This window comes from Halichoeres trimaculatus, unplaced genomic scaffold (genome assembly GCF_033239565.1).
Source record: "Halichoeres trimaculatus isolate MK-OKI-2021-1 unplaced genomic scaffold, fHalTri1.1 fHalTri1_scaffold_4, whole genome shotgun sequence".
Taxonomy (NCBI): Eukaryota; Metazoa; Chordata; class Actinopteri; order Labriformes; family Labridae; genus Halichoeres; species Halichoeres trimaculatus.
In genome coordinates, this window is record NW_027437182.1 from 29,784,575 (window position 1) to 29,811,971 (window position 27,397).

The 27,397-nt window shown below is 39.7% G+C and overlaps 2 protein-coding genes across 3 annotated transcripts in view; both read right to left on the minus strand.

Moving 5' to 3' along the window:
- Window positions 1-27,397, minus strand: part of agbl4 (AGBL carboxypeptidase 4) — a 357,831-nt gene that overhangs the window by 58,618 nt on the left and 271,816 nt on the right. The gene's annotated exons all lie outside the window — the stretch shown is intronic.
- Window positions 8,189-22,411, minus strand: bend5 (BEN domain containing 5). Its single transcript, XM_074668536.1, has 6 exons — window positions 22,159-22,411; window positions 20,878-21,008; window positions 19,622-20,099; window positions 17,302-17,450; window positions 14,783-14,996; window positions 8,189-14,546 (listed from the first exon to the last, which is right to left on the minus strand). Exons 1-6 carry the CDS (start codon window positions 22,340-22,342, stop codon window positions 14,350-14,352), a joined length of 1,353 nt encoding a protein of 450 aa, XP_074524637.1. The 5' UTR covers window positions 22,343-22,411; the 3' UTR covers window positions 8,189-14,349.

The following is a 27,397-nucleotide window of genomic DNA, read 5'->3' on the forward strand; positions in this document are numbered from 1 at the left end:
AAGTAAGGGCTCCACAGAAACTGCTCCCCCTGGTGGCTGGCTGCAGTATAGGTAAAAAAAAAAATCCAGCTCCCCGGTCATTCCAGATGGGCTGTGGTCAAACTTTAAAAAAATAATACTCCTCGTAGAAAAGTTTCTCACGTCCAATTGTTGTGGTGATATGAAGATATAATTTGGCTGCCTTGTTTTCAGGTCCCCTTTGTTCTGAAAAGTTTCATTCTCATTAGTTATACAAGGTTTTACGAGGTTAAACAAGGTTTTACGTCACGTTTAATGATGATTGACAGCTGCCATTCTTGTGTATTTTTTTCGGGGATTGTAAAATATCAAGTCAAGAAGTGATTAGACTCGCGAAAGAAAAAAAATGGTTATTATTTTTGTCACCCAGCTCCACTGAGATTCTCCCAGAATCCCTCACTGTCTCTATTGCACAGACTCTGGCTGCAACTGCTGCCAGTGGCTGCGCCTGTGACATGGGGGTATTTTGGCTTCAAAACTGTACAATGGTAAATGGCAGAGCCACACTGTCCACTCTATATACAGTCTATGGTTTCAACACACCATAAAAGAAGAAAAACCAGAGTTTTCAGAGTGGTGAAGTTCCACCGAGCAGATACCTGACATGCATGAGCAGCCATACACCCGGACATTTAACTGAGAAACACAAATGCACACATAGTCGAGTGTGTGTTTGCTGTTTGTTGTTTGTGCATGCCACTGCTGCCAGGCCTCGCTAGAAAAGCTTTAATTTATCACACCTAATTAATTATACTCCAACACTGAAGAGAGTTCTCCTTGTCGCTCAATCAGCTCCTCACTCTGCCTCCCTGTGTCAGGCAACAGGAGGAGAAACCCAGATAAACTTCCCTGAGCCTCAAACACCAGCCTCTCTCTGAAGTCTTGCTCTCTTCTCAGACTGATTGGCCATGCCTGTTTAGCAAGCCTCACATTACCATTTAAATAAAGAGGCCAGCTAAATGACCACTGGTGGAACATAAAAAGAGAAATTAAATTGTTTTTCTGTCTCACGGCACTTTATTCTTTTCTCTTTCTAGCTCAAGCTCCTCATCATTTTTAATATGTTTAGTCTGTGGGAAGGGTTGATAAAAATGTGCGGAGGAATCCAGACACAAAATGAACTATTCATCTTTGATTACAAGCTAATCTAATCTCTTTAATGGAGAACAATGACTCGCAGAGCTTAGCAGACTTGAAACAGCTCAGGTATGTTAATTTCCTGAGGAGAATTGATTATGATAAAGCTAAACAAACAACAAACAAGAAAATGGCATGACAACCACTGGGCATAAAGCTGGTCTCAAAACAGACCAGGGATAATGCAAAAGTACAGCACTGCAATGGTAAAGAACTAAAGGCAGTTGAAAAGGCCTCTGGTGGCCGAAACTGTGTGTAAAAGTCATCTTAAGCTACAGCTGCCAAAAGTTCCTTCATTAGCATGCAGCGTCAGAAAAGTGCTGAGACCCTGAAATCCCTCAAAGGTGATCATTTGCATCTTGTGCATAGATGTCGCCATCCTGTGCACACTCATAGATATATGTTATAAGCGTTAAGTATTTACAAAAAGACTATTAATATAGACACAGTAGCAAACTAAAAAAGCACTCAGAGAGCGCAGACCTCCACCAAGCACATTGTGATTGTCACCAACTCTTTAGTCCTACTTTAATGTTATACTCCCTTTCAGCAGACTGTCTGCTACAATTTGGTGTTAGTTGCAGGTTTGTATGATAATTATACCAGACAGTGTTGAAAATTATGATGATCCAGTACATATTTCATATTCTGGATCTTAGTATCCAGAATACACTGACCATTTATCGTGGAGTTATATACACATATGGTGAAAACGGCCCTATCTCACAATGATAAAGAATCTTTTTAAAAAACTCCTGGATCCAGACGGTGATCTTGATCACCTCCAAAATTTAATCACTTCTTCCTTATCCCATTTTGAACATTTCCTGAAAATTTCATCAAGATTCGTTTGTTACTTTTTGATTTATGTTGTTCACAGACAAACAAACAAACAGACAGACAAGACAAACTCTCCCAAAACCATGACTTACTTGGCAGAGGTAATCATCAGCATAAAATTAATCGTAACCCCTGCTATCTTACGATGTAGCTCTCTGGTGCATGTGATGACAACATGTTTCTACAAGGTAACTATCTTGTGTTAACAAAAAAGTGTCTAAAAATAATTACCAGTAGAAGAAAAAAATGATAATATCTGGGGTGCACACAATTATCTTGTGCTCACAGGACAGTAACTCTTGTTAACACGATATTAATATTTGCTTTACAGAATTTCAGGGGTTGAAGGAAGTTTGATTTACTGGAGGTGTAAAAATTCAGTGAGATCAGAAGTGTGAGCTGCAAGCGCCGTCAAAACACATGCTCCTTCTTTGAGTTTTATTTCAGTCAACTCTAAACACATATTCTGAGATGTAGTGTGATTTTTCACTCCCTTGGAGTGTAATTAAAAATCCACACTGTCAGAGTCGACAGGCTGACAAACATGTGGCTTAGTTAAGAAAATGAAAATAGTGCATGGAATTGTGTGCAGAGGTTAGCTTTCCCATCTTATAGTCGTATGTCTGGGTTTCAGCATTGATGTAGTTAGAGCCGCAGCCTGCAAGAGTTTAAACACAATGCTGATGCTGACACCCCGCCCTCCCTCTGTCGTCACAGAAATGAGCAGATTATATCGGACACAGATTGATTGCCCTTGAAATCCAACAAAATTGCTTACCTTGTAACAAGCTTTATTTACTACATTAAATTATCATTAAAATGCTATTAGGGCAATTAGTTGATTTCCATTTTGAACAACACATCTATGTTGAGCGAGTGGTGCCAGCAGCAGATGACAAGAGGAGGGATGGGAGAAGAGGAAGGGAGGATGGAGAGAAGACAGACATTTGAGTTACACAAGGAGACTAAGGAATCAAGATAAGAGGAGGGAGGGGAGATAAATAGAGGATATGTAAGGGGAGGAGAGGTGAGTCAGGAGGAGAGTGTGGGGAGATGAATATTAAACAGCTGTAGTGATTAGGGTGCTGGTGCAGAGTGGCACTGTGACAGTGACATTGGCTGCCATTGGCGGCCCCTGCCATGGTGATTCACTGGAACCAGCTTCAATTGGGCCATAATTAGCTTAAATGTTCAGAGAATGAAAAATTCATCATCGCTTTGAATCCTGTTAATTGGGAGAGCAGTCTGCATTAATAGAGGCCATTTGGAAGATCTGCGCTTATGTATGGGTGATGTGTGCGCACATGCACAGGTATGCATTGAGGCTGGTTTTGTATCCACTCCCTGGAGGAGCAGGAGGACTCCAAACTGTACCTGTTGTTTTCATCATGGTACTGGTGGTATAAGGTTCTTAAGGGTGATAAGAAAAGCTGAATAACACCAGCAGTGGAGAGAAATTTAATATTCAAGACTCATCAGAGCATCTTATCAGACATGCAGTAAGGTGACAGTGGCTCTTTGTCACTAATAAATATGTCGAAATGTTTTTACCAAGTGTGTACATAAAAATACCGTTGGATTCATGACACATGTGTACGGCCTAACTTCGTTTTGAGCATCTTGTGTATATTAGAGAATCAGAATCAGAAAAAGTCATGGTTATTTAATACATTAAGTCAATTCACAGTTTTTAGTTGTTTTTTTTTCAATTGCTATGCGCCGCCCTGTTGGATATGGCTGCCTTTTGCAGCTCTCTCTCTTTTGTAATTTTTTCGTCTCTTTTTCATGATCTTTGTATTTGGAGTGGATCATTACTTTGTATGGTTCATTTGTTGGTCATGGACACCAAACATTTTTGTGGCTTCAGTGATATTTTTACTGCTTTTTCTCCTGTGTTTGTCTGGAGATCATCCATGTAACCGTGGCCACATTGTTTACATGTGAACTCAGCTGTTAGCATGTTAGCATGTCAATGCTAACTAGTGTAAGGCCTGATGTCTTCCCACAAGGAGAGGAGAAGGAGGTGAGGACGACGTGCTGGTTCTCAGGTGTGAGCTAAGAAGTGACGACATGGACCTGTCCTTCCATCCATCGTTATAGGGAACGCAAGATCTATCTCCAATAAGATGGACGAGCTAGCTGTGCTAACCCAGCAACAGAGGGAATACCAGAGGGCAGAGTAGCATCATGCTATTCACAGACATGGCTAACAGAGCTAACATCAGACACCAATGATGTCCATCCACCAATGAAAGTGAATGAAGTGATGTTGTAAGACAAGTGATGGACATTAATGGTCAAATATGGACACTAAAAGACAATCAAGAATTATGCCACACATTTGTAAATGGAATCAAAATTCATAATAATCTGATGATATGTGAAAAAGAGGAAACTAAGTATTGAGGAAATGGGGACGGGACTAGATAAGCTCTGCTTCTCCCGTCTTCCCTTTCGGACATGCACAATGTGATCATCTATTGACAATGTGTGATATTGTATAAATGTGCTGACATGACCAAAATAAAATCAAAATCAAAATCAAATCAAATCAAATCAAATCAAATCAAACCAATGTTGGAAGAGCTTCACCTGCTGTGAGCAGACAGGATCTAGAAGACAGAGATGGAGCATGACTGAAGAAGCTCAGTCCTGGACCCTGTGGAGGTGGAGGCTGGCTGAACTGGAGAATGATGGACAAGCTGTCATCATCTATTTTCTTATGGACCTTTTTGCACTTTCTATACACTTTCTTACTTTTGTTTCCTTGATTGCTGCTGTGACTTCAATTTCATTGTACTTGTTACAATGACAACAAAGTTCTATTCTATTCTATTCTATTCTATTCTATTTGGGTTTTATTCTTTTTTTTCATTTAACTAAAATTAGTTTTAATACTTCATGCATTTAATTAAAAGAGCATGTTAACATTTTCTGAAAAAGTTGGTTGGAAGTTGGATTCTTGTTCACTGTGCAAGAATAAATTTAAGTAAGAATTAACTGATGAAGTCCACATTTGTGCTTCAAACGTTTGTATGCATGGTTCAAGCACACATCTGTGCGTGCATACTGTAAGTGAATGAAGGCTGACGTGTAACCAACTGGATAAGCTGGATAAGTATGAGTGGGTGAAAATCTGAAGAGCACAAGTTGGGCTGATCAGTAGCCCACTCGAGTAAAATCAGCTTTGAAGACTAAATGCAGAATCACCACCATCGACTTATTACCCTCTTACACTGTTGTCAATTTTCAGGTTAACTTTACAAAGCAAGAGAGGAATAATGTATCGACTGCTCTTCACATGTTTTTCACACAGCTTTGACCCCTTTCTGTAAATCAATGCTGCTTTATGTATGTGGGAAGCGTCTGAATATATCTCTGTAAGAAACTAAACACTAGAGCACGTAACATACATTCATACTTACAGAGCTACTAACATTCACTTAGAGGATGAGTCATACTGTTTGCATTATGCTGAAGCCTTCAAAGTCTTTAAGTGAGTTATAGGATCAGTAACAGTCAGGTTGATTGGAGACAAAGCTGTTGTGTTGCATTAGTCTGTAATGGACAAACATTTAAAAATTACCCTTAAAGCAAAGACTGCCACATCAACCTGGTTTGTTAATGCTGAGCCCAGACACAGTTTTGCATGTAAAGCCTGAATATCTTGCACACTTGACAGTTACATATTGCACCCCACACTCCCCCTACTGATAAACTAAATCTTCCTGTTTTGCAGAAGGAGTCAGAAGGCAGCAGAGGTTAACAGCAGCAGTGAAGGTGGACTGTCCTGCTGCAAGCAGTTAGAAATTAAGACTAATGTCCATTTATTTCACTGCAGTGAGGCTGGGGCCAGATTTCTGTGACGATGTACAGCAGAGGAGGGACTCAAAAGCCTGCAACAGGGAGCTGAGTGTTGAGTTTAGACTTCTAGTTGGTGGCCAGTGTGCCATTTAGTTTAGTTCAGCCTGGGTGGCTGTGTTATATGGAGTGTGTTTCATATTCAGCAGTAAAACATGCCACCCTGTGTCCTTCCTCTAAACCCAGAGTGTGTGTGTGTGTGTGTGTGTGTGTGTGTGTGTGTGTGTGTGTGTGTGTGTGTGTGTGTGTGTGTGTGTGTGTGTGTGTGTGTGTGTGTGCACGCTCCTGGAAACACAAAACCTTGTTACGCTGGGGTAACATATGCACCCGGAGTCCTCTCTCAGAACTTCCCCTTGCAGGAGGCACCAAAAGCTGTTATAGTCTCACAATCAAAACAGTAACAATGTCATAAAGAGCAGGCATTACTGCCTCCCATTATGCAGCGCTGCTCTGCACCGTGTCTGCATGAAAAGCAAAAGGTGGTCAAGATGAATCAGACAATGTTCCAGGAAGCTCTATAAAAGCACTGAAATGACCGTATTCATTAGGTTGTGTGTGTGTGACATAAATACGATATGTTTCCCTCTATACTGCAGTGTGCGAGGAGGACACAGTGTTTATGCGACAGAGCCCAGCCCAGACTGGACCAGCCCAGCCCAGCCCAGCTCGACCCAGCCGGCACTAATCCATCATCACCACCACTGAATCATCGTGCTGCCAATAAAGCCAGGCGGCAATACATTACAGGCATGTGGCAGGCTTTAGCGATAATGACATTGAGAAGTCCCCTTGGGCTGCAGGAAAAGCCTGGGCGTATGACACACTTGCTTACAGAGGCAGTAATATATGGAAATGCATCCGAGTGCCAGACAGGAGGGGAGGATGAGGAAGAGAGTGGAGCTCATTCAGGAAAGACGTAGGAAATGGGCCACTTCCTATCCAATGTAGACTCAACCAAATCCAGCTTTCATCAATGAGCCTCATTTTAGATTCAAGCCTCTGCAAACAAGCCGTCTTACAAGCAATCTGATATATCAACACCCTGTTTCTGTCTTATCTTGCTCTCATGCAGCTGAGTTGATATTGCGGTGGTTTGGACATGGGACATGTTCAATTCAGCTCTGCCAGTCAGCTGCACTCAGGGTAGCACAGAGGCAGGCCAAACAATACACACACTACGGTGAAGTGTTGGTCTCTGTTATCTGGTGGCTGACATTGGGAAGAATGTGCCATTGATCCCTTCACCTTCAGTGCAGATGCACTCAAAAACACAACAAACCTGAAACACAGATCTATAGTCGGAGTGTTGGGGATGTACCGGAGAGAGGGAGTGAACATGTCAACACTGATCTGTGTGTAGGGGGGAATGAGTTGTCAAAAAAGGTAACATCACAGCTCTCTACCTGTCTGTCTGTCTGTAAATCTGTCAGTCTGCCTTGTGTCAGACAGCGTTAGGAAATGTTGAAAAGCAAATGCGTGCCGTTGTACGGAAAACTCAGAAAGTCATTTTAATCTCTGCATTTAAATTAAAAGTTGAACAAGTCGCTGTGTGCAGACAAATTTGAATTAGCCTAGGGGTCAGTAAGGTTTGTTGAAGCTCATTTTAGCACACATGGCCATCAATTTGAAAATAAAAAACTCTCTTGACATTAGTTAAGCGGGTTTTCAGAGTAAAAAATAACACTTAAGGCATGCTCCAAGCTGTTGACCAGATTTCACCTCGATCTAGTGGTTCTTAGAAAATAGAGATTGAGGTGAAAATACAATCAGTCACTACTTACTCAGAGCATCCTGTAACTTTTGGGAAATATGTTATTAGTGATGAACAATAGTGCCAAGTCACACAGAAACGCACAAGTGTTGCTCTGGGAAGCCCTTCATGCAGGTTATGGGATTAAATGAAAGATTTAGCATCTCATAAAAGAAGCTGTCATTATTCTCTGAAGGAAAATTAAAAGGGATGTTCATTAGCCAGGTGTAAGCAGGTAGATCTGTTTATCCCTTTAGATATGAGGTAAATAATGAGTTAACTTATTTCTTATAAGCATGTGAAGCTAAGGTCATGTCTAGCAGCTGTAGCTCTATATCAAACACACATTTCTGAGAGTTACAAGCTGGAAAATAAACATATTTGACAAAATCTTCCAATACTGTAAGATTTAGATACAGGTATTGTAAAAGCTTGATGTATACACATAAGAGATCAATAATGAAGAAACAGGCAGTTAACTGTTATTAAAATCCCAGCATATAAAGCCTAACAGGAAATAAACAGGCAGAGATAAAAGAGCACAAAGTGGGAGACACAAAAAAGACAACAGGGTTTGTGCTGATAGAATAAAAGTCTGGATTTATTTCTGTTTATCTATACATTAAACAGGTGTTCCTGAATGCAGCAAGAGAAAACACAAAACAGGATGCTAAGCGTCAAAGAGTTGCTCGCATAGCAGAGGTGTGGCCGGTTTAGCAAAGACATAAACACTCTATCGCATACACTTATAACATCTTCTGTAAATGTACGGATGCCTCTGAGAGGCTAAAGTCAGGTGAGGGAGTTTTTACTGCAATTCTTTTCACATTATCATACCAACTTAAAATACTCCACACAGTAACAACCCTGTCTTCCCCTAATGCAATGCAGTTATAACTGTTATAAACATTTCCAAGCAGCCCGTATAGCCCAGTTTAATTCAACTTTGTGAGTATGAAAACGTAGTAATAGTTCTGTACTGATTTGTCATGTCGCCATTGTCCACTTTGACTTTATCTCAAGGCTTTCTGAACACATTCAAAGGTTTTGAACACTCCCCAGTTTTCTCCCCCCTGGTTGGCCCCTCACCCAACAGTGATGTGGTACCAGGTGATTACAACTCAACACCTGCATAGGAATTTATTTAGACACAAAACTCCCCGGGTCAACTCCCTGGACCAGAGCAAAGCTTAAAATTGAACCATTATGAAACAGTCCAACGAATGGCTTAAGAGCTTCCGTGAAACCAACTGCTGTGTGTTCGAACACACGTAAAGATCACAGTAGAGATGAGCTCCCCAGCAGATTACATGTTCACACTCAAAAAAAAAGAAAAAGAAAAAAGAAAACACATACACACCAACAACTTAAAACGTCTCCAACACTCAGTTGCAAAAAGATTCCATTGGCGTCACTGAGCAGGGAGTAAAATTTATACAGCTTTTGAATGATTGATTTTGGTTCACGGTGAGTCAATAAAGACCAAATTGCTACAGTAATATCTATTTACGAACACTGAGGACATTCAGATTGTTTTAACAGAAGAAAAAGGCAAATCTTTGAGGATTAAAAATGAACAAGAATCAATCATTCTAACTGACAGTTCAAACATTTCTATTGTGGTAACTGTGTTAGCCTCTGATAGGCTCATTGGTAGTGATATCAGCCACTGGTATTCCCTTAAATATTGTGGCATGTATTGGCAAATACACTGGCCCATAGGCTTGTAGCAACAATAGACCAAGTGTGGTTTGGTGACTGAAAAATACACTTGTCACTGTATCTGGCAGCGCTATGGAGTTAGCAGAGAGGATAACCTCAGTCAAAGCTTACAACACGTCTTCTATCAGTATTCTTCCAACATTATTGTGTTTATTTATCTTTTAAATTCTACGGTATCAGAGTGGTCCTTGGTATTGGCAAATAAAAACACAAAGCCTTGCTATCAGAATCAGACAGGTGTAAAAATCCTAGATTTTATAATTTGAACATTCATAATACCACTTCTGATGGAGATAATTTTTCAACCCTTAGCAGAACAACCAGTGGAATCTTGCTCCTGTCAAACAAACTGGACTAAACACATCATGTTTTTTTTTTGTTGTTGCTGAGGAACTCGTCTACTGTGACAAACACTGACCAGTCCAACTGAGATTTTCAACATGACAATCTGGCATGCGACCAGTGAACAGTGTAACCCTTAAATCTATTGGTCATCTGAGTGTGGTAAAATAGTCATGAACTATTTAAGTGAAACCTGATCTAACCAGTAAAAATGCATATTTCTGAAAATACACTGCAACAAAGTAATATCGGTAGACAACAGGTGCTAGAAGCAGATGCATCCATTGAAAATCAGCAAGTTCTGAGGTACATCTGAAAATCACAGCTGAGGATATAATCACTATCTACAATATTTGGATGGATAGCATATAGTTGATACAGTAATAGCAGGTTTATCGTTGAGCAAAGTATTTTGGCTTACAATTTGATTAGCTGAGGGGATAGTGGCGGTTGACACACCTGAATAAAACATAGCTGTATGAGGATAAAAACATAGAAAAACAGCACCATTTGAGGTCCGAGAGACAGATCAGCTTTTGAACTGTTTGCTGGTAGCACCGTCAACCAGTAAAAATCTCAGAATGCATTACAGAGACAGAACACAACCACTGATCAACTGCACGACATAGCAAAGAGCGAAGATATATATTCAGAGACGACCCCTCACACAGACACCCCTTTAGAGCAGCATCTTTAAGCAGGTAATAAAACTGATTTCTCCTAAGAATGATATTGTGTACTGAGGTGTTTAACAAGTTTTATATGCTGTACATGTTGAGAATTACCAGGTATACCTTTCCTATATTTTTTTTAATATACACACATAGTTTACAGTCACTGACAAACACCAGAGCAACAATGAGGTAGGACGGTGAAGTTAGATGAAGTAGAACCGGTTTGTGGATTGTATACAAAGTTTCTGATACTTTAAGAAAAATATAGGCCCAACAATGTGTTCCTCATGTTTGTTTTCTTACTTTGAGTAAGTCTGACATGTATCTGAGGCTCAGAGAGTTATTTGTATTGTGTACACTTAGTTGTGAAAACTGCAGGATGAAGCCATTTATCTTGTTCCACTCAGGGAAGCTAAAGCTAATCGCTTTTTTCTCCAATCAAACTGTCAAAAAGCAACATAAAGCTCCCCGACATCCAAAAACTTTGACAGGTGTTCACAACATAAGCCAAAACACCAAGCTAGCAATAGGATTTGCTTTTATCTTGATACATTTGCATTTTGAAATCCAGTCCATATAAATGTCAGGAGAGTGAGGAAATAGAGGTGGCGCAGGAAGAGGATCACAGAGCCAGAGAGGTTACTTTTCCTCCTTATCGCTACTTGAGTGTGACAGTGTGAGTACTGGAAGGTCTGGTGTGGTGATACAGAGCCAAGCTCGCCTCTATCGTCCATTACTGGCTCTAATATGCAGCTATAACCCAAACTGCTCCTCTGCAAGTGACTTGGAACATTTAACAGAGATTGGCCTGGCAATCACAGATTAATCCAAATCTGGGTTAAAAACATACAGTACTTCCATACAGCTTTCATCCACTAAGATGGTTTTAGTTAAAGGATTAGGCTTAATCGCGCTCCAGGAAACCAGCCTTATAAAAGAAGTTAACATTTCAAGATGATGTAATAGCTCTATTAATGCTCTATTTTAAAGCATGATTTTAACCACACCTCCTTTTGGCATCAAACAACAAAGAAACAAACACAAACACATCACACAACAATGTGTCAGAATTTCAGCATGGTTGCTTTGCACAGCAGAAATCTTTTTCTTTCTTTTAAACTGCATGTATTTTCAATACATGCGAGCGCACATTAACCTCACACGTTGGTCTGTACAAGGACAAAAAATTGAAAGATACTGAAAAGGGATTTTTTTTAAGAACAAAAGAAAAAGAATATTAATGTCACACTTCGTGACTTAAGATTCACTAAGCTCTATCACCTTGGCAATTGCCATTTTTGTGCAAACCCTGCTGATTTCTCGTTCAGCAACCCCTCTTCTTTAGCTTGATCTCAGCCTTCAATACTTTGGCTTACAGTTACCACTCACTTGTAAAAATACACATCATCTCTATATAGGTCACATTTATACATTACCAGCATTTTCACACATTAAGTTAAAGCACATATTCCAGTCAGCTTGCACATTTCATAGTTAAACATCTTAAGTTTGGTGACTTCTGTTTTGGGTTTGTAAGCCATGAGTTGTTTACCTTTGCTTGTGAATTTTTCCTTTCGATCTGTTCAACTTGTTTTAAAGATTGGTGTGACTGGCGTAGATCTGACAGACAAACTGAATCATATCCCAAAACGTCTTCTCGCCATAAAACAATAAAACCAAAGTTTTCTAAGGTGCTTCATGTTAATACAATTATTTTTAGGCCTTAATCTAATTATATAGACATTTTTAAAAGGACGTTTATCACAAATACATTTCCTTAAGATTGACGAATTGCCAAGAACTTTAAAGTGCATTCAATGTAAATGATTTGTGTGAATCTAACTACTGCATTTGAATTTCTAGAGTATAGCAGTTCAACAATACAGATTTTAATATAACTGTGGCAGATCATATAAGGTAGATTTTAAGGTGAGGCTTATCATTTATATATATTTATATCACATGTTGCAAATGTGGTTTCAGCCAAAGTTAAGAAAGCCACGTGTCTCTTGTTCCAAGAGACGACTTTGGCTGAGAAAGGGCGATATTATTTTTGTATCATAGACTCTACCCATTTACATTTGGATAGAACATCAAGCTTAAAGCCAACAACTCATATTAAAAACAAAACAAAAAAAGAGTAAAAAGAAATACAAGAAGTTATCAGGTAACATGGAATTACAACAGCAATTAGATCAACCGAAACTCAACCAGAACCTGTAAAACTGTAACATGACAAACAAGTGAAATAGATGTTTGGTGGAAAAGTAAAAAGATGTGTTTTATATACACTAAAAATATCTCCAAGACAAAAGGTAGCTTAACAAAAGGCTGATCTGAACTTTTGCAATTACAAAAAAAAAACAAAAACAAAAAAACTGAGACGGACATAAAAGACTGAGAGAAACAAACCAACTGAAACACAAGAATGTAGAGTCTGAAGAGGAGAGAGGCTTGATGGGCAGCGCTGCAGCAGATTCACAGTTAGCCACAGTTAGGTCACAGTTGAGATTTTAATCTGCAGCATTTAGTTCCAGCCTGCAGACAGCCACACAAACCACTTGGATCAAAACAAACAACTGGAGAGAAAAAAAATAATGAAAAAAAAAAAAAAAAAACATATGAAAGAGAGGACTTTTGCAAAGTTCTGGTAAAGTGTAGTTCAGAGGAAGTTGTCACTGGAGCGACCTTACTTGTTCCCCAGAGGCTGTTATAAAAAAGAGGGTGGTTGTTATATGTTCAGCAGGCCCAGAAATCTTCAACAGTTCAACAGAGAGACAGACAGCTTTACCCACAGCTAACACTGCCCATAACAACATGACCTGAACTGTGCTAAACTTTGCCTTGATTTTCACCCCCCCACACTATCCCATGCAGCACAGCGTCTTTTAAATATAGGACAAGTGGAGGGTTAGCAAGCAGCTCAGCTCAAACTGATGGAGCACATCACACAAAAGTACCTATAGCCAACTCTTACATTCTCACAGCAAAGTGCAGGTGAAGCATTATCTCTCCAGCTTCCAATACATTTACAATCACAGCCCACTAGAAAACCCAGAGGTACAAAATACCCTGGTGATTGCCAAATCCATGTAAGGCCTTTCTCGGCATCAACATGCCTGTACCACTTGGACTAATTCAACAGTCAAACTGCCTGAAAGTGACTTGTTTGGTTAAGAGTAACACAGGAATTACCAATCCAAAGCTCTCCATGTGCTCTCTTACAATGGCATTTACTCAAACCTAAAAGGTCAACATAAGAAAAGAAAGAAAAAATACAATTATCACTCTTTAGTCTCTACATGAGAGTCATTTAACCTCCTTAGAGGAGTTTTATGATTGACCAACACTAATGGGGAAGAATTAATCTCTTGTAGCAACAGAATCTCTGTTGCAAAAATGGCTGTTACCAATTAAGACTTGTGCATTTGACACCCTGATGTCCTGTTCCTCACATTAAGTACCAACCAAACACTCAGCAGTTATCAGGTAGTCACCAAAACATCCAACTGTTTAAACCACTAAGTTCTAATGCAAACTATTTCATTATCTTTGTAGCATCAGAAGACTTTATCCATGTAAATAACTTTACTTTTTAAAAGTTTAAGGACTCAAAATGATGTTCTGACACAGAACAATAAATCAATTTAACAATTACGTCTAATCTCGCCTTTGACATAAATGCACACACATCAATAAACCACGTCTCTGTACCAATACCACTGTAAAGCTTATAAAAACACTCATACCAGCTCACACCGGCTTAGTTAAGCAGTGGGTAAAGCTGTCTGCCAGCCAATGAGGAAACTGGGCACTGAGGGAGCTTACTGCTGCTCAATGGGAGGCTGGGAAACAAGGTTTTTTTTAGAGTTTCACATAATGACAAACCCAATGTGTGAACAAAAAAAAACTGCTCCTGAAACTCTGATGATACTCCTCCAACCACTCATATCAGGTCCCCTCTATATCCTGGGCAGAAGGCGCTGGCGGGACAACAGCTGACCACTACATGCCATCGTAGGTGAAGTTCTCCATCTTGACTGTCTGTCTGATGAGCAGCTTGGACTCCCGCCGCTCCTCGTTCTTGATGGACTTGTTGATGTCCATAATCTTTTCACAAATGTATTTGTTCACTTTGGACAATCTCTGTGTAATCTCTGCACTGTCGGCTGTCTCTTGAGACACTCTGTCGTAGAGACACTCTGGGGAAGGAGCGAGTGTGAGCAGTCAGACTACATTAGATTAAAATTTGCTGATCTTATCTTTGTCGTCTAATGAATATATTTCAATAATTGGAAGCCTGTATCAAGGGCAAAATAATTCTTCTGTATCTTGTGCTTTCTACCTCATCTTAGCCAATAAAAGCCTCACCAAAATAGGGATTCATCTTTTTTTTACTGTCTTCATTTCATAGGCTTTTAAATATAATTTATCTTACCTCTGACAATTTTCAGTTTGCTGGGCGACAGCGGAGGTTTGGGCAGGGCATCTTTCTTCTTTTTGGTGGCTACTCCAGTGACGCTGCGGTTCTTGAGGGTTTCTGTGCCCCAGATCATCACAGCCAGGTTCTTTGTGAACTTAGAATCTCCCTGGGTCCGCTGCAGCTGGTGCCACTTCTCCTCCTCTACCCAGATTCCTCCACCGAGGTGTACCTACAAACAGGACCAGCTTACATTTTAATACATACACTTACAGTCAGCTGAAGACAACAAACGCCTTCATAGTGCAAGATACAACGAGAAGCTTTTTTTGTTTGTGAAGAGTTCAAGTTTCGAAACCACAAACCATGACGTTGACAATGTAAAGCACGTAATGAACTTTTTTGTAAGGGCAGCCTCCTTATTATCTTGACAGGCAGGATTTTCACAGTATTACCTATTGTCTGCCAAAAAAAAATAGATGTAAATAAACAAATTGACAAAGAAACCATTTCATCAGCCACCTTTGAAACGTACGGACATGAATTTGCTTTAATCATGTCTTTGAAAAGCAAACATTCAAACAAACAAACCCTCAGACATTTGAAAATGAAAATAAAAATGGACAAAAACATTGTTTTTGTCCCTGATGACTTCATGTTTTTTTCAACAGATACAGCAGAAGCTAGAGCACGAGACTTCAGAGAAGTTGTTACTCTGTACTGTTCTTCAAATTTGGAGTGGGATGGGAATTTCATTAAACCTTAATGATATTTTAAGAGAGAATACACAGCTATCAGCTAAAGGAATCTCAAACATCTGAGAAGATAGGAGAGAAAAAAAGGGAAACTCAGAATTTATCTGGCTTCAAGCCTGGAAACCTATGATTCAATGTCAAAAACAACATATTTACACATGTAGGAAAACCCAAAAGTACTGTTCATCCCAAGGTGATGATGCAGATCACCCATTTGCCCAGGACACTTGTGTTTGGCACTGAGGGATCCCAATCCAGTTTCACTAATCAGCAATACCCCATGTGGTTGTAAAACCTTCTAAATCTAAATCGACAAGGCAGGTCATGGCTTTTCATGGGGGAACACTGATGAACTGGATCCCGCTTAGACCAAATTACAAATCCCAAGAAGCACCACTTTCACCAAAAAAGGATACATAAATAAGCTCAGGCCACTGGCTGCTTGCAGCCTGGATTACCTCCACTATGAACTTAGCCTGGAGCTCCCTACACACTGCCGCTGCACGTTGCATAAGCCTGCACCAATCACTCCAAGCCGATTGCCAGCCTAGGCAGACTGCCCTGGTCTTCTAGGTGAGCTAATGCAGCAGGGGGCATGTGCGACTCCCTTTCCCTTCTCTACTCTCTTATCACTGTAAAGTCTTTAGGCCAGCATCCAAAAGGCTTTTCCCTGTGCAGCTAATGTGCTTTAGGCCCCTGGCCAGCAGACAAGCTTTTTACTGCCCTCAAGTTAGACAAGATTGTTTTCATCCTCCCTCTCCTTTGCTCTCATTTATCTCTCTCTCCACTACTCCTCTTTCTTTACAACCCCTCTCTCCCTCTCTCACAAGGGCTAACCTGTCAGTCAATTTAAATTCCTCTCGTGCAAATAATTAATATGGGGTCCCTGATGTAGGAGAGTTCTAATTTGCAAGTGTTCTTCACGCTTGAAGTGGCTGCAGGCCCCAGAGCTTGTAGTACCAATTCCCCCCCTGTCATCAGAGACAGGACGCTGGTTGAGTTACAGCGGTGGGGGGTGAGTGAAGAAACCTAACAGGCCAATAAACACTGATGATGCTGGCTGGGCTTGCAGGAACAATAATAATCTTCTCAACCTTGTTTACCTGCTAGGATAGGGCAGCCAGGGGGAAAGGACTGATCAACTATGACGGCATATTCCCAGGTTCATGGGTGTTAAGAGGAAATACAGCACTTCCTACAAAATCAGGCTACCTCCTACAGTTGCCCCCAAGGCTGAGAGCCAGAGAAACAAGGAAGGGAGGGAAACGAGTCAGGACTCTCACAGGAGGAGAGGGGCTAATGGGGTGAATGCTGGAAATGTATTTGTTACTTAACTTTTAATGGTGTATGTTTCACATGTATTTAAATGTAAAAGCAAAGACATGAGCAGGTACATGAAACATAAATGTTTTTTGTGTTACTGCTGACTAACTTAATGTCTTTCAGTAACAGAAAACTTAAGATTTGTGTGTGTGTGTGTGTGTGTGTGTGTTTTCTGTGACTGTCAGTGGTCCACTGGTGGTATCCTTAAGTTCTGTGTTTGGGATTTAATCGCTGCAGGTATCACTGTGTTTACATTCCAATGAGTGATTCTGCCTCAAGGTTCAACGTGGAAATGTAAAAAAAAGGATGTAGGATATGAAAACAGAGAAGAATATCATGATGGGCTGTAAGCAAATAAGATAAACACTCTGACCAGACTGAATATAATACAATATTTGGGATTCCCATTCCAAGCAGAGGGAATCAGGAAGAAGTAAGTGTGTGAAGAATCTCCCTTACCTTTCCATCATTGCAGGTGTACACTGTTCTGGGTGAGGGTGAATAGCTGGAACTGGTGTTGGCTTCTTCTCTGCAGGTCTCTTGGACCTCAACAATAGGTTCAACTACTTCAGCCTTGATTGTCTGAGTGCCATTATCATGCATCGGTTCTGGAGACGCAAAGGAGAAATGCAACGTTACTGTCGTACAAGTGACAGCTACATGTGTTTGCATATCTGCTCAACATAAGCATGGCCCATGACACCGAAACATCATAAACCTTGATGACAGTAATAACATGCTAGCTGGGAACCTCCTGTTGTATTAAAATCTCTGCAGGCCCTCGTAGCATGTTGGGGTGAAGTTTACAAACCAATGCTCTCTGCTTGCTTGCTGCCTTGGGCTGAGGCTTCCTTATGCCTCAAGACAGGCGTTTGTTTTGGCCAAGTTTCTAAGCAGGCTTGGTGGCAGGCCATGCTAAGCTCCAGTGTAGCTGAAGAGTTGTAATATCGGTCAGTGCACTCCAACCCATCCTGAAAGCACCGCAGGGTGCTCTAATCTATCCATTAGATGGTCTCGCCAGCAGCCAGGCGAGTCTTTCCGGATCTACAAGTGAGGCTGAGGTTAACACCAGCATCTGGCAAGGCTTAGGTTTCTTCACTAGTGAGCACTGTAACGTCACTACTTCTAAGAACACTGACATTTTACACAGTTCCCTGTATTAGATTGACTTGTTCAGTACTGGACAGTCAAAATCTATCACTGGGTTTTGATTTTATTGTTTATCATTTTTCTTTTACCACTTCTGAACTTTTTTCTCTCTAACCAAAATTCTAGTTCAATTCCAGTAGATCCATGGAAAGAAGTCCAGCCCATGTTTACAATTTTGCCTCTTCCTTTTGACAATGTGTCAAAAATAATGGTTAATGATATCATCAGTAGTACAGTGGAGGATATTTCTGTGTAAGTTTTAGTTTGTTTGGACAACACACAGTATAGAATAATTTTCAAAGACTGGCCAGCAGCAAAAACAGCAGGTTGTAAGGACATAATGAAAGCACAAGAGTGAATTAGTGAGGTATCTATCTATCTATCTATCTATCTATCTATCTATCTATCTATCTATCTATCTATCTATCTATCTATCTATCTATCTATCTATCTATCTATCTATCTATCTATCTATCTTTGTGCACGTGTGCTGATATATATAACGCAAGAAGTTGAGTGAGAAAAAAATGTCTAATAAAAATGAAGAAAAGAAAACAAGTCAACCACATTTTGCAACACAATTTGTGCTTTGACAATTATTTGGGACTTGTACAGAGACAGTTCATTTGCTGCTGTTATTTTCTGCATCTTCTAAAAAAGGCCAACCACAACAAGCTAATATTTGACTGAATGAAAATGTTGAGGTTATTGTGTCTATAACAGCAGAGCAGTCTAAGTTTAAGACTAAAACATAAATTAAGTGTACTTAGTGTCAACATGCTTGTCTCTTAAGTTGGCAGCCAGGTAACAAAGTACTCTGTCAGGAGCCTTTTGCTTGCACTAGGGTCTTATCTGATTTTCCCATAAAAGTTTTCTTTACTTTTTTCTGCTCTGCTATCGCAAGTTTTCTCAGAGAGCTTGGTGTGGACAGAAACAAACAGCTCTTGGGGGAATTTGAGTTTGAGAAATTGAAAAGATATACCTGCTAAAGTACATTTTTCTCTAGCAACCTTTTGATAGTAGGCTCACTTTAACAACTTGTCGGGTCTGTCTACAAATATCAGATGCCTACTAAACTACTGTAGTGGGGCTCAAAGTGGATTTATAAGAGCTTCATTTATATCCATGTGTCTTAAACTTAGTTGGAAGACACTAAATACATATTGACATCTAGTCTCCAAATTCCACAAAGCATTACAAACTGCTCCAGGGACTTGAGTGAATATATTTTGGTAGGTTTTTTTTCCAGTTGTATCCAGCAACTAAAGGGGTGGGAGGAAATAAGTTTATACCTCTATAAGACATCAACCCATATTCCTCCTTTCTATAACTTAACAGTAAAGACCATCATCTTCACTGCTGTCATACAAAGCCATGTCAGACAAAAATAGAATATCATAACCACTATTTGAAAAGTGATGTTTCTTTTGTCTCTAAACAAAGACTATAACCTTAAACTGAACAGTTAGGGACCCCGATGTGTAATTGCAAGAAGTTCTTTGAAGACCAAATGATTTTATCTTTGTTGCCATCATCTTAAATAGGCTGATAGGATTAAAGGTTACTCATTAACTCCATGGCGTAATCAGCAAATGTTTGTGTGTTTGTGTAAATGCTTCAAGTGCCTCACCACTGCCAAGTCTCATAAGTAGTACGTCTTGCAGCCTCCTGTTGAAGTCCCTCAGTTCTTTAACTTCTGTCAGCAAGCTGCCATATTCCTTCAGCTTCTTGGCCTGCTGCACCAGCTGCCTGCGGGTTCTCTCTAACTCTTGCTGCAGCCTCCTCATCTCCTCTTCTTGTTGCCTATAGCTGTGAACTAGCTCCTCGTACAGCACTCTAGGAACCACAGCCGCTGCTACCCCAGACACACAATCTGTGTCCACCTCCAAATGCTGCTGTTGCTGCTGGTGACGGTGCTGCTGATGCTCTGCCTCCATGTCTTCATCTTCGTCATCTGCATCATCTACCTCCTCGGCCAGCCGGTCCTCATCCAGGTCCTCTTCGCCCTCCATACAGGAGCTGGCTGCATTTCTTTCCAGGCGAGCCACTACTGCAGCAAGGCTCTTTGAGGAGTTTGAAAGAGGGCGTCCATGGTCCTGAGACAGGGCCTAAAGAAAACAGACACTGTCAAACTCGGAGAGACAAGTTTGATTTTACAAAAATCATAGAAATAACAAGGGGATTGGGGGATATGGACATAAAAGTAGAACATAAAAGTAGAACACATACAAACACACAAAAAGACATGTCATTCAAAAAGAGAAAAAAGCTGGAAAAACAGACTGTAAACAGTTTATTTTGGCCATGGGGATCTCAATAGGAACTGGGGGGAGAGGAGTCACTGAGTTCTTTGATGAGCCGCTCAGAGGATTTGTCTGTGAAAGGGCAGCTGTCCAGAGTGCTGAATTTGTGTTAATCCAGCATATGGTAAAAATAGCGTGGGGGATTTTGGATGTTATCCAAGTTTATGGAAATGAGAAGTTGTATCATCAATAGAAAATCCCAAATGTAAGACTGGGGATGAATATGTATCAACAGGACAGACACTTGTTGATGTACACTTTTTCTTGTGATGTAGTTTGATTGTATTGGGGGTCCTCGTGACACAGAACATAATCGGGATCAGAATGACACTGGTAGAAAAAGTTTTACCTTGTATTTTTATGATACAACATTTAAAGCTATTTTAGGGGTGAAGGTTGAAATTTTTCTATTTTAGTTTGTTTGGGGCCACACTGTTATCAGTAAATTAACACAGTTTATGAATAATCAGGCAGCAGTGTGTTTGTAACGCTGATGTCACAGATATTAACAACAAAAATAAATACATTTTCAAACGTATGTCCTCAAAAATAATATAATTTTGATCTAATTCAAGTTGCCTACCTTTTTATGTCTGAGTGGCATTCTCTCTTCCCCAAAATTGTTCTCTAAAGAGTTTCCTGAATTCTTGATGGACATCTTGGGAATTTTCATCTTCTTTTGCATTATACTGTCTTCAAACTCCTCTACTGTATCTGCGGGATAAAGAAATAGAAGCAGAGAGAAACTCGTGAAATTGTTAGATGTTTGGGTTTTTTTTCATAAAACGGGAATTTACCTACATGCTTTCATCCATTTGTCCAACTCAGGCCGACGAAGTTTTTTCTTCCCATTCTGCTCAAAAATATTTACTTGGCCATTCTCGGCTCAGAACCTAACATTACCTCTTTAAAGCGGAATGACAAAGAAAACGTCCTGAACACACAGCGCCGTAACATCACTGTGGTTGTGAAGGTGTTAGATCGCACCGATCTTGCAGCCCAGACAGCTCAGGTTCAGGGATTAGTGATGTGGCGAGTTAAAGATCGAGCATAGAGACGCCCGTAAGCAAAAAAGACTGTAAATGAAGCTAACGCCAAACAACACATTTTCCGTGCACAAGTCACCTCATAATCATAATGTGTTGTTACGAAACAGGCATGACGTTGACATGTTACTGACGGAGAGGTTACTATATGCTGTCTGCATCCATGTCCGAGACACGGTGAGGACTGCAGCACCGCATCCCGACTGAGACACAAACCTTCAGAAAAGCATGCTAACGAGCTAACCGCTACAACAAAGCTCTCCGGCTAGCGTCTCGATTCCGGTTGAAAACCTTGTCATGATATTACTCTGTCATCCACAGGTTGTCACATGTGTTTACAGTGTGGCGGCAGCTCTACGTCTACATGCAGTACACTGGCATGTCAGAGCTAACAAGCTAAGGCGGAACGAGTACACACGGAGCTAGCGTTAGCTTCATGTTGTAAACAACCGTGTAGACAGGCTAGCGTAACATGCCACGTATTTAGCTTAACAACCAACGCTGCTCACACATAAGAAGGGAGCCGACTCGTAGAACACGACACTCGGGATGTAAAAATCCGGAAACCATTGACATGAAGGTATGACTGCATATAAAACTTATCTTAGCATATCTAAGTAGCATGTCTGGCTAGCCACATCCGAGGACGTTGTTGTGGCTATCGGTGTCAGACTCCAGCTGATCGCGTCTTGACAGATCGGACAAAAGAATTCATTTTGACACATTACCGAGTTCCGCGCACACTCTCGGTACGTGGTCAGACGGAGAAAAACAGCACAGAAAAGAGAAAAGGTGATTGTGTTTAAAGGACAACTTACCTGCAAGGGCAAGGATCTGTGCTTCGCACGGCTGGCCTGCGCTGCCATTCTCTTCAGTTCTGTGAACCAGATACACCTTCTGATTATCAAAATCTGTTTTGTGCAGAGGGCTGAAATCTTCCACATTTGAAACGGGCAACGCGTAGCACATATCGTCTTCAAAGAATCTAACAAAAGCATACATTATTTACTTCTCTTTGGTCCTGCACTTTGGATATGGTTGACAGTTTTTCCTCACAAAGTATTAAAAAAATATACACATAAGGGGGGGTTGGGGATGGTGTCTGCGCTCGGCTACTCTTGCCTGGTCCACATCACCAGTGCAGATCATCAAGGCATGAGTAATAGACATGCATTAACTTTGCTTTTTAGAGATGATCAGATACTGCAGCTTTCAAAAAATATGCTGATTTATTTGTGTTTAACTTTCAAAACTTCCCTTCAATTGTGGTGTGATTGCCACATTAAAAGCTTTTTGTTTGTTTTGTTTTGTTTTTTTGTTGTAGGTCACAAGATAAACTAAAAAAGGCAAAACAGTATCAAAATGTCAAACGTTTTTTAATGATTAAGCATGACATATCAGTCATTTTTAGCACATTTTCCTGTCATTTTGTACACAGTGTCTTATAGGAACAGTACTTGTAAACAGAGAAAACCACCAATACAATTACCTGCCGGTTCAGATTTCATTGGTCATGTTGTGCTCTGATGTGTTTCCTAGTGTACTCTTCTCAACTCCTTATATCGCAACAGAAAGACTCAAGGCCTGCTGACAGAAATGAACTCTTATTGCAAGACAGCCAGGTGGTTATACAACAGGATGGATTTCTCTCAGTTGTTACTCTAATGGAGAGCACCACAGTCGATAAATGACACTAACAATTTCGTTCTGCTTCGGCTGCTGTAATTGAAAAGTAACTGATGCAGAACTATATGGAGCTCTTTTTCTTCTCTGATATTTTGTTTCATAGTTTCAGGCATTTGGTTGGTTATGATTACGCCTGTTTCAAATGCCAGCTTCCCCATGATGTTTGTTCACTGTGCTGTATGACCGACTCAGAGTCTGGTAGATGTATACAAGAGAAAAACAAACAAACAGAGCGATGACAATAACTCTGAGAACATAATGGCAGTCATTTTATTTCAGTTACTGGAGCAGTGGTTTTGGCTGTTTTCAATTCAAGTGAGTGACTTCTTCTACTAGCTATGCCTTTCTATCACGCACTTCACTTTCTGTGACATTGTCAAATTTCCACATTCAGAACATTTTAGAAACCATCATTACGATTTTTTTTTAACATTTAATAAATCCAGCAATAGAGTTTTTTTCAGCCATAGATACTCAATGTATGTCTTAAAAATGACACGCAAACTTTAACTGCAGGGAAAGTGACAGACAAGAGATTTGAGCAGCTTCTCAACAAGTTGCATAGAGGATTACTGCTAATCTAAGCTTCTGTTCAATGGCTCTCCTGTCCACAAGGCTGGGCTTGTAAACATACGGCTACTCAGATTCAGTCTTTGAAGTGGGCAGTGTACTACTAGAAACACCACTTAATTTTGAAGTTGTGTATGTAAAGATGTTCAATCAAAAACTTAAAAAACAACTTTCACACAAAGTTGGAGTTATAATAAATTGAGTTTTCAGCTTTATTTTATAATCTCATTCTTATTAATTGATCTAATGTTTTTAAGGGTGTTTTATAAACGTGCAAGCATCCAAGAGTTTTCCTTCATTGGAAAAAATATGGGATTACTTTTTTGGTAAACTCAAATATTATGTTGTGCATGGGATAATGCAAAATGAGTGGGTGCTTACAGCAGTTGAAACCTTGTCTCAACCTGAAGAGGTTTCTATGCAGTAACAACCCACCTTTGTACATTTTTTTCTGCCTGAGACATAGTTACTTGCAAGTACCTAACAAATCAACAGTTTTACTCCAATTGTTAATTTGGAAATTAAACAATTCTAAAATAACATAATTTCTGTTAGAAATGGTCTTTTAGTGGAAATTAATCTTGTAGCCTTCCTAAAAATGAGCTAACATAGCTTAAAAATATTCACACTAACCTGAATCTGAGACTGATGCTGATCAGTATGAAGGTCAGTTAGTGTCAAAGTCTGTGACATTTTTACAGCCCTTATGCACCCCTGTATCATGGTCTGCCGAAATAATCTCCCTTTTGGTTTCCCTACCATGAACAAATCAGTGTAGAATATAAAACACTTCTTTCGGCAAATTGATATGATCACAGTTAGTCTGCTGGAGTCCTTCACAGCAATATTTTTCTATTTGTGAGCTATCTCAGTACATATCTACACATGTGTACAACTATTAATATACACGTTACATAGACATTTAATTAACTTTTAATGCTTCATTTTCTTGGGCTAGTCTCTGTATTGTAAAGTACAACACAGCCTCTGTGAGACAAGGTTAAAATAGTTTTGGATTTGTCATGATAGTTTAGTTTTAGTTAGTTTTGATATTATTTTCCATTATAGTTTAGTTTTAGTTAGTTTTGACATTTTATTTTCCATTATAGTTTAGTTTTAGTTAGTTATGAAGTGGGCATTCTAGTTTTTATCTAGTTTTGATTTTTGCAACAAGCCTTAGTTTTAGTTTTAGTTTAGTTTAGTTTAGTTTGAATTTTTTCATACCTTATTAACCAGGTGCAGGATTCAAAAAGGTCAGAGTAAATATTTTGTCATACTGTTTATTTTCAAGTCCGACATAGTGCTCACTGCTCAGTCAATGCTGATATTGAGCTGTTGGCTGCTGCCTTCAACACAAAAAAATAATATAAACTCAATCTAAAAAATATAAACGTAAATTATATAAAAATTATGTTAACATAAATTACATAAAAATAATATAAACATAAATTATAAAAAAATATATATAATATGAGCTTTAATAAATAAAAACTTGGTCTCTATAACAATAAAGTCAGACTCAAATACAATTAAACTATTACAGATGCTCTGATTCATTGCTCCACTATATTTCGTCGCAGCACAACACACAGCCAGTCAGTGCAGTAAACAAGAACGTCCCAGTACATCACTGTGATGGTGCTGTACGGCGCTAACAACTGCCGAAAACTGTCATAAAATTGGTTGGAAAATGTGTCGGATTAAATCCTATAGGCTATTAATATTGTCAAAAATGCTAAGTAAGGGCATTTTGTCTACAATTTTGATTAGTTTCAGTTTGTTTGTGAACACAAGAGTTAGTTTTAGTTTACTTATCGTTTTTGTTTTCTTTTCTAGTTTTTATTAGTTTGAGTTAACTGCAATGTGTTTTAAATTTTAGTTTTCGTTTTTAGTTTCGTTTTAGTTAACTATTATAACCTTGCTGTGAGAACAGTTTAACAAAAAGTCTCAGCTTCATCTTGGTACACCCTTCTCCTCACAGTAATTATTCCATGCTATACTGTGCTGCAGAATTCTCCCCTTCAGCTTTTACCTGATCATGGTGCTTGAATAAACCAGCAGTTTTGTTCTCGGGTTTAAATATGGTCTGTTGGGCTGATTGGTAATTGTGACATAAAAGCAGAAGTTCCTGGTAACATCAAAAATGACCAGTGAAGAACAAATGCAGTGAGAGTGCAGTTCAGAGTAAAAGCTTCAACCAACAAAGTCTAAATGACCTTTCTATATCCTGAAGGGCTTAAATTATTGCATTTTTGAAACAGTTAAATGTCCTGTGTTATGAGAATATAGAGCACATCGACCATTTATCTAATAAATCAAATCATCTCTTTTTTAAAATTGTTTCTCAGGCATACAAAATCCAGTCCAAGATGTCATAAACTTTGGGCATGCTAATAAGCCAAAGCCACTTTGATAAATTGAAGCTGAAGGAATAACGCAAGATAATATTTAAGCAATGTTTTATCTATGAGGGCATTTGATCGAGCAAAGACTAGAGTCAGAACAGAAGCCAGACATCATGTCCTGCCTATTAGCTCCACACTGCCAGGCTCATCTATCTTTATTGGTCATCCATTAGCCTGCATTAAAGGGAGACACAGGATAATAGCAGTAATGATGCTGATGATGGAATCAGACTGCGGGTACACACGTCATCATTGCAGTGTCACGCTGGGAATCATAAAGAGTTCCCACTGACAGACGGACAGATGGACAGACAGATTAAATAAACGACCAATTTATGAACGTGATCGGTTGTGGTGTGAAAATGTGAGAGACAAACAAACCAAGATCACAGTTTAGACCAAAAAAAAGGCTGTGATGCCTTTGAGGTGTGTACATACATTTAAACAGCACGTAGACAGATAGTCGAAACGCTGCACCTGTGCCAATCTGCAGGATGGACAGATGCTGGTACAGGTGTGTGCGTGATGATGGCTGGCAGGGACACCAGACCAAGCAGAAATGATGATGCCAGGCATTAGACAGCAGGGGGTGGAGGGATCACTTTAGCAACTTTGTGGAAAGATTAGGAAAGCACCAAGCAAAATGAAGACATGGGTGTCTGGTTCCAAGATGACAGAATCAGAGGAGCGTTTGCGTCTTTCATGGGCGACGCGCTACCACGATCAATCACAACTGTTTACAATCCACAGCTGAAACATTTTCCTATTTTGGTTGCAGGCATCTAACCAGTCCTTCTCTTATTATGCCTCTTAATTAGCTCCGCATGAGCTACTAATCAACCATGAAGAAGCCATTCACCAATTTAAAAAGTGATAGCCCATGAAATGAACAGCACAGCCTCGTACAAGCACATCACTTGCTAAAGCCTGTGGGGCCTTAAAAAGCAGACCTTTGAGTGAAAGACACACAGTGATGAAAGAAAAAGAGACACACTCAGAGGAAACCTTTTTTTTTGTGAATAAATCCTTCATTAAGTATTTTTGAAAGGTATCAGCGCAGGCTCTGCCATCATGCTGTGTTTACCCAGCGATCCACACAGGAGACATTGATCTTCTTTATAAGAAACATAATGACCACCAGAGAAATCCTGATCATATTTCAGCACCAGTCAATTCAGTTCATTAGGGCCGCTCTGCCTCCTGCTGTGGCCTAGTATTGATCTTGACAGTGTCACCAGACTGTCATTCTCCGCTGACTAGATGGGGATCTCACAAAACTGTAATTCAAGCAGTGGCAAGTCAAATAGAAGACTTTAGGGAGCAAACAAGCAAAAATACATAAAAGAACAAAGAGACAAATCAGTGAAAGAAAAAAAAAGCATGGACTGTCTATGTC

What these genes read in the sequence shown, in the direction of transcription:
- bend5 (XM_074668536.1), bottom strand. Translation starts at nt 22,342, where the DNA reads ATGTATGCTTTTGTTAGATTCTTTGAAGACGATATGTGCTACGCGTTG. An exon ending in ACAGATCCTTGCCCTTGCAG is followed by an intron (nt 21,009 to 22,158) that starts GTAAGTTGTCCT and finishes TTTATCCCGCAG; the next exon opens with ATACAGTAGAGGAGTTTGAA. An exon ending in ACACCTGCAATGATGGAAAG is followed by an intron (nt 14,997 to 17,301) that starts GTAAGGGAGATT and finishes TCCTGTTTGTAG; the next exon opens with GTACACCTCGGTGGAGGAAT.